General features: G+C 37.1%; 1 protein-coding gene across 6 annotated transcripts in view; it reads left to right on the top strand.

The window, feature by feature from the left end:
* VPS54 (VPS54 subunit of GARP complex) overlaps positions 1 to 13666 on the top strand; it is a 127942-nt gene that overhangs the window by 46855 nt on the left and 67421 nt on the right. For all 6 annotated transcript variants that reach the window (XR_008676909.2, XM_031008384.3, XM_031008385.3 and 3 more), the window contains 3 exons: positions 3186 to 3220; positions 6204 to 6335; positions 10722 to 11107. Coding sequence is in view for 5 of the 6 variants with exons in the window: in XM_031008384.3 (XP_030864244.1) it covers positions 3186 to 3220; positions 6204 to 6335; positions 10722 to 11107 (553 nt within the window). In the remaining variant the exon portion in view is untranslated. The remainder of the gene's footprint in view (positions 1 to 3185; positions 3221 to 6203; positions 6336 to 10721; positions 11108 to 13666) is intronic.

Consider the following 13666-nt stretch of genomic DNA (forward strand, 5'->3'; position numbering starts at 1 on the left):
ATAGATAATAAAGCATAGCATAAATATTAGTGAACAAAATCTTTATTTTGGGACCTTATTGCCTATTATATCTATAATTTTTATTTCTAGTAAAATTTTTATAACCTATGATTATAATATTTTCTAAGAACTTCTAAGAGAAAAAGTAGATCTGATAGTAGTATAATCCTTTAGTTCAACAAATATTGATTGGATATCTTCGTGCTTGGTATGTTCCTTGTTGCTTAAAAATAGATGAGTAAGCTAGACATGATGGCACATGTGTGTAGTCCCAACTACTTGGGAGGCTGAGGTGGGAGGATTGCTTGAGCCTATGAATTTGAGAACAGTAACGTAGTGATACCCTAAAGTAAATCTATAGATAAGTAAAAAGTAGCTTTGGTCCTCAAAGAACTGATGTTCTCCTGAATAAGTTTAAAGAAAGAAACCAATAATTGTATCACTGTATATTAAAGAGTAATTTCAGTGTGGTAATGTTTTATAACATGCCTAACTTAGCTTTAGAAGCATTCCTAGAGTTGACAGTGATTACATGTGTTTTAAAGTCGTTAGTTTGAAACATTTATGTGGGAGAAGGCATTCCAAGAAAAGGGAATAGTTTATACAAAGCCATAGAATAAAGAGAGAACAGAATATTCAAGGAACTGTAAGAGTTTAATATATTGGTTCTACTGGAGCAAGAGATGAGACTGAAGCATAGGCAGGGGTCAGATCATGAAGAACCTTATATGCTGTGTTAAGGAATTTTACCTTTTCTGAAGACACTATAAAGCTACATAATATTTTTAACTAGGCATGATCAGATTTATGATTATACATTTATGTGAAAATAGTTGTGGATAGTGAATTATGGGATGATGATTAGACTAGAGGCAAGGAGACAGTTGGAGGCTACTGCAGTAATACAAATGAGAAATGATATTCCAGTAACAGTTACAGTGGAGATGGAGAGGGAATTAGGCCTTTGAGAAGTAACTCAGAGGTTGAGACACAGGTTTTGGTGGCCAGTTATTGGTAATGGAGCAAAATGATTCAAGGACAATTCCCAGGTTTCTTGCTTGGACAACTGGGTGGGTGACAGTGCAATTCAGTGAGAGAGGCAATATAGGAGGAGGAATTTTGAGGGAGATGGAGGCAAGTTTAGTTGCAGATTTGCAGTGAAGAACATGCCTTTTTGGCAACCTGGAGCTCAGGTTGAAGATTTAGGCTGAAGATGTAGGTATGGTAGACATCATCATAGACAGGTATGCTGGACAATAGCATGGTAGTTGAATCCAAGGACGTTGGGTGAGATTGCCTAGGGAAGATGTGAATAGTGAGAAGAAAACGACTGGTGATGGAGCACTAATTAAGCTGTCGCATTTAAGGGGCAGACAGAAGATGAGATACCTGTGAAGGAGACAAAAAGTGGTCAGAGAGATAGGAAAGTCAACCAAGAGAGAATTGCACCTTAAAAGTTAAAGCTAGTGAGGATTTCAGAAAGTAAGAACAGTTAGTTGGTCTATAATGTCAGAATAGTTCAGGGATAGATCAATTTGTACACTGAGAAGTCTCCTTTATTTTGGCAATCAGGAGATCTTAGAGCATTTATGGCAGTTCCAGAAACCTCAATACTATATATTAAGGAGTGAGTACAAGAGAAAGAAATGTAGACTACCAGTATTATGTCACTAGAAGATTTGAGATAGATTATTGACTACAGGGAACAGAGTGGAAGAATATTTTTTCATGGCCAGGACTAGATCAGGTAAGAGAGGCATTTGACTATCCCTGAGAGTGAGTGCTTTTGCATCTGAGGTCCTGCCCTTCCCTCAGTCTGGTCCTGGCCTGGGTTTTATCTTTTTCTGTATATATATATATATATATATATATATATATATATATATACACACACAGAATATGTGTATTCTGTATATACACACATATATAGAATATGTGTGTGTGTGTATATATATATATTTTTTTTTTAATGGGAAAGAACTGAGCATGTTTTATACAAAGAGAAGAGAGCTAGTACAAGGGAAGAGGCTGAAGATACCGAGATGAAGTAACCTTCCATGTGATTGGTGTGATTAACCAAGCTGACAGCAGAGGCAGGAGGGAATGGAGTCTAAGTGCAGAAAGATTGGTTTTGAAGAGGAGAGTAGTACTTTATCTGAGTTTGGATTGGCAGGATGAAAGTAAAGTAGGTTCATTTGAAGATAAGTGTGTATCTCAGCCTTAAGATGTCTGAGAAGAAAATTAATATAGTATAAAAAAGCAACCTTTGATCATAAGAAATTCTGGATGGGATGGTATATCTTTTAAACAATAAAAACAATATTCCTACTTTAGAATTTAATTCATTTTTAAAAATTACATAGCATGCCATATTCAGTCTTACCAAAACTTAAAAAGATAGCACAGCAGTCCTCAATCTTTTTGGCACCAGGGACTGGTTTCATGGAAAACAATTTTTCCATAGACCAAGGGGTTTGGGGGGAGATAGTTTTGGGATGAACCTTTATTATGCACTTTATTTCTACTATTATTACATTGTAAAATATAATGAAATAATTATACAATTCATCATAATGGAGAGTCAGTGGGAGCCCTGAGCTTATTTTCCGGGAACTAGATGGTCCCATCTAGGGGAGATGGGAGACAGTGACAGATCATCAGGCATTAGATTCTTATAAGGAGGGCACAACCTAGATCTCTGACATGTGCAGTTCACATTAGGGTTTGTGCTCCTATGAGAACCTAGTGCCACCACTGATCTGACAGAACGTGGAGCTCAGACGGTAATGTGAGTGATGGGGACTGGCTGTAAATACACATGAAGCTTTGCTTGTGCCCACTGCTCACCTCCTGCTGTGCAACCTGGTTCCTAACAGGCCATGGTCCGGGGGTTGGGGACCACTGAGATAGCATAAAGCCTTTTATGTCTGATTAAAAAGATTTGAGATGTATTTAGCTGTTTTATTGCTGCTATATAATTGATTACAATTACCTGAAACATTGTTTTGTTCAGCGCTTTGCCTACTACTAGGCATGTAATAGGTGCTTGATAGATATTTGTTGAAGGAATAAACTTTAGTTATTTGGATGTGACCCAGTACAATACTGAATCTGTCAAAATGTATTTTCTGGAGTTAAAATGAAAACAAGTTTTAAAAATAACATTTCCCTTCTTTTTTAAATAGATAAATCCAGGACAGATCTGGAGCAAGTACCTAAGGTAACAAAGCTTAAACATGAGAAAATTGCCTTATAATATTTGATCTTTAATTTTGCCTTACAAGCAGATTTCATTTGGCTTTTTTTTTTTTTTTTTTTTTTTTGACGCTTTGGCTACTTTGTCTCTTGTGGGGCTGTGTTGCATCACTTTTCTTCCTTCTTTCTCATTCTTTTCTTTTTTTCTTTCCTTCCTTCTGTCTTTTCTGTCTTTCTTTCTTTTTCTTTCTGCTTTTCTTTTCTTTCTCTTAACTTAGAATCTTGCTCCATCTCACAGGCTGGAGTGTAGTGGTGCGATCTCAGTTCACTGTAACCTCCGTCTCCTGGGTTCCAGTGATTCTCCTGCCTCAGCATCCTGAGTAGCTGGGATTACAGGCGCATGCCACCATGCCCAGCTACTTTTTTTGTTTTGTATTTTCAGTAGAGATGGGGTTTCACTGTGTTGGCCAGGCTGGTCTTGAACTCTTGATTTCAAGTGATCCGTCCACCTCAGCCTCCCAATGTGCTGGGATTACAGGTGTGAGCCACCATGCCTGGCCTTTTTTTTTAAATGAAAAAATGTTTTTAATTGACAAATAAAAATGATGTATATTTATGGTGTTTTTTCTCTTTTGCATCATCAGTCTCTTTCTCATCACTGAAACCTACAAATATTTTAAAATCTTTCCATTAAAAAAATTTTGCTGATCATTCAACCTCTTCAGATTATTAAGAGATACTTACTTTGTATGAAAAATTTTGTCGAGATGTATAATCCATTTTTTTCTGGGAAGAGAGTCGATTACCTTCATCAGATTCTCAAATAGGTCTGTGACAGTTGTTCTTTAGGGTAAGAAAGAGAAGATGAAAGACACAAAAAAGGTAGAAGGATATCATTTATATCATTTATTTGATCCTACAAAATAAAACTCAAAGTTTGTCATTTAAGGCTCAGTGTTCACTTCATGTAATCTTTACACATTCTTTACTTCAGCCAAACTTTTTTTTGATGGCTCTGTGCTTTGTTTACACTGTTTCTTGATCCTGGAAGACTTTTCCCTCATCTTCCCATATCTAATTCTCTGTAATCTTTTGCTTAAAATGGCAGCTTTACATGGGTACTTTCTTGTTCCTTCCAACAGAAGATAATTGGCCCTTTTGCCAAATTCCCATAACATTTTATCTGGGACTCTTCCCTCATCCCTCTGCTACCCCTTTAAGGATTTGTCCCTCTTCTCCTTATAAGATTTTTGAGACTGGCAGCCCAGGCTAGAGTGCAGTGGCACAATCTCGGCTCACTGCAACCTCCGCCTCCCAGGTTCAAGCAATTCTGTTACCTCAGCCTCCTGAGTAGCTGGGATTACAGGCGCCTGCTACCAGGCCTGGCTAATTTTAGTATTTTTAGAAGAGATGGGGTTTTGCCACGTTGGCCAGGCTAGGCTGGTCTCAAACTTCTGACTTCAAGTGATCCGCCCACCTGGCCTCCGAAAGTGCTGGTATTACAAGCATGAACCACCGGGCCCAGTCTCCTTATAATATTTTATATACATATTTTATCACATCCCTTGGATTGAAGCTTCATAAGATTGGGGTCTCTTTAATAAATTATCTTTGTTTCTCCCTCAGTGCCTAGCATCAGAAGTAGTCAGTAAATATTTATTGAATTAATCAATACTTTTAGTTATAATACCAAAGCGGGGATTAGAAAATTTGCTCATGTCTCTAGTTAGATTTTTTTTCTACCATATTCATTCTAATTTTTGTATATAGGTAAAATAAATCAGTAAATAAAATATAGCATATAAATAAATACATAAATTGATTAAACCATGTTTTAGGCCCTATGCTAGGTGCTAGAGATACAAAAATAAGCTATAAATTTAACCCTGCAAGAACATATGGTCTCCAGAGGGAGATATGCATACTATAAATAAATAATTTCTATAAAGTATGAGGTAAATAATTAAGTATGCATGATATATTTGTGTTCAGAGATGGGAGTCATTATGTCATGCACAAGGACACATTTGCCCTTTTGATTGGGTCATGTTCTTCAGGAAGATGTACAAGAAAAGGCATTCTAGGCCAGAAGTATGTATATAAAGATATGCATACTTTATGTATTAATACACTCATTGTAAAAAGAATAAGAGTATGGAAGAGAATTGAATATTGCTAGAGTGTAATGGGTAAATAGTGGGAGTGACAAGATACAAAGTGGTAAGTGGGTCCAGAAAAACAATGAAGGGTTTTGGATGCCATTCTAAATAGTTTGGTCTGTGGGTCATGGGAATCTATTGAGAGTTTTAAACAGGGAAGTTAATACAGTTATACTTGACATTGTAGAGGAGTATCTCTAACAGTAGTATAGGGGATAGATTAGGGAAGGATATCAGTAAATAGCTATTGAAGAGCTGAACTACTGAATGCTGTGGAGGTACAGGAAAGCAGAGATTCAAGGTATATTTACAAAATATAACGGGTAGGCCTTATTGCCTAGCTGGTCGTGATATGTAAGGGAAGAGTGGTCTATTCATAAAATTGAATTTGTTTTGGTTTTAATATTTATTGTATGCTTAATCTAAACTTGTTTTAAAACAATTTTGAGCAGGAGAAAATAGAAATGTAGGTTAGAGAAATTGATATTTGGCATTTTAAAAAACTATCAGTGGGAAATAATGTGGAAATTTTAGGATGAGTATTATATCTTCCTCTGGTATGTACCTGTAGGACTGCATGAGTGAGTATGATCATGTAGTAGTAGAATGACCATCTCCACTGGTAAAGGCAAAAACCATTTTGTATCTTTTATGAGTATTTTAAGCTTGGTGAGAAATTTACACATTTTTCTTATAGATATTTGTGTAAAGAGCTCAACTGTTATCACTTGCTTTTGCTATTCATACTCAAGATCCACGTTAATTTTGTTTAATGATCATGATGTTAGAAGAGATAATGGGTATAAAGAAAATACTTATCTAATTGAGGGAAATGCATTTTTTTAATAGATTTTTATGAAACCAGATTTTGCCTTGGATGATTCCTTAACTTTTAATTCAGTTTTACCATGGTCTCATTTTAATACTGCTGGTGGAAAAGGAAATCGTGATGCAGCTTCCTCAAAGTTGCTTCAAGAAAAGGTAATTTCTTTTTGACTTTTTCCATGTAGGAAACTATTTTAGTTAAGCGGTACTGTTTGCTTGGGTTCAGATTTAGTTATTTAGTAAGCTGTACTTTTAAATTCATTTTTGTTGTTACTGATAACTATAAGCCTCCCAATCTTAACTGATAAACTAACAGCATTTTGGTTCAATGGAACACAAGTTGTGCAGATGAACAAGGAAAAACTTACTATTTGAGTGCTTCTTACCTGAAAGAGCAGTTGATGGAATTTTAATTGAAAGGCTATATTAGCTAACACAATAAATTGCTTTGCATTTGTCCCAGATATTTTATTTACATACTGGCTAATTTTATTTATTTTTATTTTTATTTTTTTGAGACGGAGTCTCACTCTGTTGCCCAGGCTAGAGTGCAGTGGCACGATCTCCACTCACTGCAACCTCCACCTCCTGGGTTCAAGCAGTTCTTCCTCATCCTCCCAAGTAGCTGGGACTACAGGTGCGTGCCACCATGCTTGGCTAATTTTTTGTATTTTTAGTAGAGATGGGGTTTCACTATGTTGGCCAGGCTGGTCTCGAACTCCTGACCTCATGATCCGCCCACCTTGGCCTCCCAAAGTGCTGAGATTACAGATGTGAGCCACCGTGCCCAGCCCCACATTGGCTAATTTTATAAGAATGATTTAAAGTACAGAAAACCAATATTTTCCGAGGTACTGTTTTTCATTTTCACCTAGGGATGATTATTTTGAAACAAAAATATCTTAAAGAATACAATATTCCTATTGTTTTTGTAGCTTTGCAAAGCCTAGTCTTTTACATGTTACTAGTCAGCAGTTCTTTATGTTTTACAATGTCATAGTCCAGAAGTCAACATCTTGAAAGTCATTTAATATTTTATTTATTTATTTATTTATTTTATTTTTTATTTTTTATTTTTTATTGATCATTCTTGGGTGTTTCTTGCAGAGGGGGATTTGACAGGGTCACAGGACAATAGTGGAGGGAAGGTCAGCAGATAAACAAGTGAACAAAGTTCTCTGGTTTTCCTAGGCAGAGGACCTTGCGGCCTTCCGCAGTGTTTGTGTCCCTGGGTACTTGAGATTAGGGAGTGGTGATGACTCTTAACGAGCATGCTGCCTTCAAACATCTGGTTAACAAAGCACATCTTGCACCGCCCTTAATCCATTCAACCGTGAGTGGATACAGCACATGTTTCAGAGAGCACAGGGTTGGGGGTAAGGTCACAAATCAACAGGATCCCAAGGCAGAAGAATTTTTCTTAGTACAGAACAAAATGAAGTCTCCCATGTCTACCTCTTTCTACACAGACACGGCAACCATCCGATTTCTCAATCTTTTCCCCACCTTTCTCCCCTTTCTATTCCACAAAACCGCCATTGTCTTCATGGCCTGCTCTCAATGAGCTGCTGGGCACACCTCCCAGATGGGGCGGTGGCCGGGCAGAGGGGCTCCTCACCTCCCAGTAGGGGCGGGTGGCCGGACAGGGGGCTGACCCCCCCCCCCCACCTCCCTCCTGGACCGGGTGGCTGGCCGGGCAGAGGGGCTCTCACTTCCCAGTAGGGGCGGCCGGGCAGAGGCGCCCCTCACCTCCCGGACGGGGCGGCTGGCCGGGCGGGGGGCTGACCCCCCCACCTCCCTCCCGGATGGCTGGCCGGGCGGGGGGCTGACCCCCCCACCTCCCTCCCAGACGGGGCGGCTGGCCGGGCGGGGGGCTGACCCCCCCCACCTCCCTCCCGGACGGGGCGGCTGGCTGGCCGGGCAGAGGGGCTCCTCACTTCCCAGTAGGGGCGGCCGGGCAGAGGCGCCCCTCACTTCCCCGACGGGGCGGCTGGCCGGGCGGGGGGCTGACCCCCGAAAGTCATTTAATATTTAGATCTTTAAATATAATTTACTTATCAAGAGTCTTCTAAAGACATTTGATCTCTGTTCTTTCTTAGCATTCAGTTTAGAGCTCGTCTAAAACTGAAGGTAGTTCTTAAAATGAGAAGTAGTGATTTTGTTTTACTTTAATGGTATCCCCTGGCAATCTGAAAGCTTGTCTCAGGAAGACATCAATAATATCAGGTTCAGTCCTCATCAGAAACTGAAGAAAAGACTAGCTTGGGGAGGAGAGAAGAAGAAATGTGGGGAAGGAATCATGAGTATTCCTTTTCTCACAATTGAAAACGAAAATGAGCTTTTTCCTTTGGCAACATTTTTACCTATAAAAAGGTTTTTCCATGCATAAGAACAAATTGATAAATCTGATGAAAACCATGGGTTTAGAGACACAGGCTCATGACACAGGCTTTCATATTCTAAGTATATTCCCTGAGAGAATAATACCTTAAAAAGAGAAAAACAGCAAAAGCCAGTAAAAGTCTCATCAATCTATACAGGTACTTTTAATACAGATAATTTACAAATTATTTCCTTTATAGCATTTTAATAGGAAATAAACTATAAAAATGTTATGCCTTGAAAAGAGTAAATCAATGGATTATTGAAAATTCAAAAAATCTTTGAGACTCAAATGCTTTTCTTATGCTGAATGTTTAAAGTGACTAAAATAATGGAAATTTTTTTTATTTGTAAATTGCAGAATCAGATTTGCTATATTTACATTCTCACTCCTTTTCATTCTGCTCTGTTCTTAGAATAGGAATAGAAGACAGGATTCCAAGAGAGCACTTTCAAACTCCTTTTATGATGGACAACAGCTGGTTTATCGTGTTCGCTTTTAAGAGCAAGGATGCTATAACTAGAATTAAAGAAATTTGTATTCTATTGTACTATGCAAAGTGCTGGTCTGCAGTAAAATAAGGAGTTTGCACTGGAATGCAAATCACTGCACTGCTTACTTCATTAAGAAAGTCTGAAAAAAATACAGTGTGCTTAATGATGTAGTTGATTTACTTTCTAGCAAAATTCTTTATTTTATTATGGCCCTGTTAAACAGTCCACAGATTGGCAGCAGCATATAAATCACATTCTGGGTAGCACTGTCGTAAAGTTATCTATTCTCCATTTACTATTCTGGGAATTGAGTCCATGTTACCTTGCAATTTACCCTAGTACATTTGTGCCCATTTTGCTTTTTTAGTGAATAAATGAACAGCCATATTGAAGATGAAAGAGCAAAAGGGCATAAACTCAAGGTTTAAACTGTGGAAAAATTTCTTGTTTGTAACCTATTTAGATATTGTAAGATTATTGAAGGAGCATTATTGAAGATATGAATGATACTCTGTGTTTCCTTACAGAAACAGATTTGATGACCAAATAGTCTCTTCTAATCTTATGAGACCTAAATGTTGAAAGTTCATTAACCCTTTGAAACTATGAATTATCCCAAGACATTCAGAGATAATGCCCGAAGTCTGAGCTGTGGGTTAAAAAATCTCAAAGTAAAAAAATGGGTGAATAATGGAAAGATAATATAGCCAAAAAAGGCATATGCAGTTAGAAAGGAAGAAAAGGCAAAACAAGTTTTAGAAGTCCATATTTGAAATTTAGAAAGCATTTTAAATATATATTACCATAAGAATTAATCTTGGTAATGCTACTAATAAAATATATATGAGCTAATTATTTAAGGTGTTTGTCGAACTTTTAAGAGGAAAATTCGTTGGAAATAAACTGAATTTTACAAATTGATAAAAGAATCACTTTTGAAATGTAAAATAAGCAGCCTGAAAAAAATCCAAATGAATTTTAGTACCTTATCTATAATTTTTGACTGAACGAACCATCAGTCTATCTTGGATTATTCAGCATTTTGAGGCAGAATGGTATAATAGAAACAGCTTCAGTTTTTCAGTCAGAGATATACCAACATTTTAGTTTTGCTACTTAGTAACTACATGACTGTGTTTCCTCATCTGTAAAATGATAATAATAATACCTATATTTCAAGATTGTTAAAATTAGAAAAATTAGATGTGTATAAAATACCTGTGCCTAATCCATAGGAGGAGGTCAATAAATGGAAGGTGTAATCATCTATTTAGTCAGATAAATGATGTGCGATGATATTGGGGGCTAAGGAGATCATTCTCTTTCTCTCAGATCTTAGAACATCTGAAACTGGAATTGTAATTTGAGATGTCTGTGGGGTACTCTTTTAGAAAGCAGTTGGTGTTTGGAAGGTGGTAATGACAAGAACAGAGGAGGAAAGTAAATGACCTTGTACTCTTTTGTCTTACATTTATATCTTTGGGGTGTACCCTTGTATCTTCCTTCCATTTTGTTGTGCCCAATTTCAAGGATCTCACAATCAAACAATTCACACAATGGAATTTAAAGTATATGTAGAAATTTTTTATCATTGTCATAAAGTATTTGGATAATCAAGGAAGGTATGCTCATAGTACTTCATATTTTTTTTCCTTCCCTTTTAAGCTGAGCCATTATCTGGATATTGTGGAAGTAAACATTGCTCACCAGATCTCTCTACGTTCAGAAGCATTTTTTCATGCAATGACCTCTCAACACGAGTTGCAGGACTACCTCAAGAAAACTTCCCAGGCTGTAAAAATGCTTCGAGATAAAATTGCACAGATTGATAAAGTAATGTGTGAAGGATCACTCCACATTTTAAGACTGGCACTTACCAGAAATAATTGTGTTAAAGTATACAATAAGCTGAAGTTAATGGCAACTGTACACCAGACTCAGCCTACAGTACAGGTGTTATTATCTACTTCTGAATTTGTTGGAGCATTGGACTTAATAGCAACAACACAAGAGGTTCTACAGCAGGAACTTCAGGGCATTCACAGTTTCCGGTATGTTCATTAAGTAAGCCACTAGAAATAATGTTAGAAATTTTTAAAGAATAAAATTTAGCATGTCATGTTAAAAGTGTGAATGTATTCAAAGTTAAATGGATATTTTTTCTTCCAGATTGATCATTTGTTTAATAATGTTATTCTGATATTATAGTATTAGCAAAACAAAAACCATAAGGAATAATATTTTCAGAGACATTTGGATGGAGAAGCAAAATTAAAATTTCTAGGAGATGAGATAAATGCAAGGCCAGTCACAACATTAACATTTTGAAAATGTTGAAATAGCTTTGTGTCACAATGGTAGGTCAAGGTGGAGAGAATACCAGCATATTTAAAATTAAGTTTGTGTTGAAAGCCTTTAATAGATTTAAAATTGAATAATTATTAAAATTCATTTCTGATTTGCAGTCTGTTTGTCAAATTGCAAAAGAAATCCACATGGTGATAGAAAAGACCCAATTTCTCCTGTTATTATTTTGAAAATACCTTAGGTTTTAAATATTTTATATGAAATCATTCCAAAGTGTTTATTTTATAGACTAATTGCAAGCCATCAAAATTTCGTTCCATTAAGCAGGCTTGCAGTATCCTTGTAGAAGTTCATATCTGCTGGGAAAACCATCCAAACCACGTACTAGTAAGTGACTATAAAGTTTTATGGAAGATGTGCTCTGTAACTTAATCCATTATGGAAAAGTTAGCTTCAAAATACATTTATTTTAATTGAATTATAAATCTTATTGACTGAAGATACGTAATTGGAATGTTTAGGATATATTTTTAAAGCTGAAACCAAATTTAATTAGATGAACAATTGATTGATTCATTCAGTTAAGGTATGGCTGTTGAGCACCTATTACATGTCAAGTACCAGACAGAATGAATACTGGGAATATAGTCATGAATGAAGCAGAGATGTTCAGTGCTCTAAAAGTCTCTACAATTTATTTGGCATGGGGAAGGAAGCAGACAAATTACTGCATAGTTATGATATAGTGTAATACAGTGTGATGAATGGAAAGATTGCTGTGGAGCTCTGACCTTAGGGGTGGAACCTAATCCAGACTTGGATGGTTATAGAAAACGTTCTGAGTCACAAACCTCTTTGAGAATCCATTGAAAGCTACTGTTGGACCATCTTTCCACAAAAATATACCTGTACATAAAATTTTGCAATCAATTTTGGGTGATTCATGTTTTTTTGAAGTCTACTTTGAATTCCCCAGCATGGAACCCAGGGCAACTAAATTATTTTTAATTTTTCTTTCACCTTTGAAATTATAAGGATTTATCTTTGAATTTGTATGTCGTATGTATTTTATCAATAAATGTCAATTTTGTCATTGCCTTAGAAAAATGGATTTCTATAATGACAGAAGCTGTGTTTTTAACTTATCACTTACTGTATAATATCATGAGTGTTGATGAATATTGGGAGCCAGTATCCCATAGATAGTACAGAGCTGAGAAATAGAATCAAAGATTGAATGCCGCCTTGGCAAACACAAATTCTCAAACTGTTCTAATTTTTACCTCAAAGTTCATGCAGTTTACTTTTACTTTCCTTGACTCATAAGTTTATGGTCTACCTCAAAGTTCATGCAGTTTACTTTTACTTTCCTTGACTCATAAGTTTATGGTCAATACTCATGAAAAGTAATTTTAAGAAGAGGGTTGGATATTTATTTATTCTCAGTAGTTTATGATTTATTGGGTTACAGAATAAAAATTTTATAATCTTGTATTTATTATGAGCTCAAGGAAGAGCTTACCTTTGTTTTCAACCTTACTTTTTTTGTTTGTACCTTAACTCAAAGTATAAAATATTCTTCATTTAAAAATGTCTATTATTTATGTATGTATTTATTTCGAGACAGGGTTTTTATTCTGTTGCCCAGGCTAGAGTGCAGTGGTGCGCTCTTAGCTCACTGTAACCTCTGCCCCCACCCCCAGTCCCCTGCTACCCTGTTAACTCCCCACCCACCACCAGCTGAAGCCATTCTCTCACCTCAGCCTCCTGAGTAGATGGGATTAAAAACACACACCACCATGCCCAGCTAATTTTTATTTATTTATTTTTTATTTTTTTGAGATGGAGTCTAGCTCTGTCGCCCAGGCTGGAGTGCAGTGGCACGATCTCGGTTCACTGCAACCTCCTCCTCCCGGGTTCAAGCGATTCTCCTGCCTCAGCTCCCGAGTAGCTGGGATTACAGGCACCCGCCACTGTGCCCAGCTAATTTTTGTATTTTTAGTAGAGACAGGGTTTCACCATATTGGCCAGGCTGGTCTCGAACTCCTGACCTCCGATGATCTGCCCATCTTGGCCTCCCAGAGTGCTGGGATTACAAGTGTGAGCTACCGCGCCTGGCCTGATTTTTGTTTTTAGTAGAGACGGAGTCTTGCCGTGTTACCCAGGCTGGTCTCGAACTCCTGAGCTCACGCCATCTACCTTCCTCGGCTCCGCAGAGTGCTGTGATTACAGGCATTAGCCACCATGCTCGGCCAAAAATGTTTATGATTTTTAAAAAGACTTTCAGATGTTCTGATTTTCTA

This window comes from Gorilla gorilla, chromosome 12 (assembly GCF_029281585.2).
Source record: "Gorilla gorilla gorilla isolate KB3781 chromosome 12, NHGRI_mGorGor1-v2.1_pri, whole genome shotgun sequence".
Taxonomy (NCBI): Eukaryota; Metazoa; Chordata; class Mammalia; order Primates; family Hominidae; genus Gorilla; species Gorilla gorilla.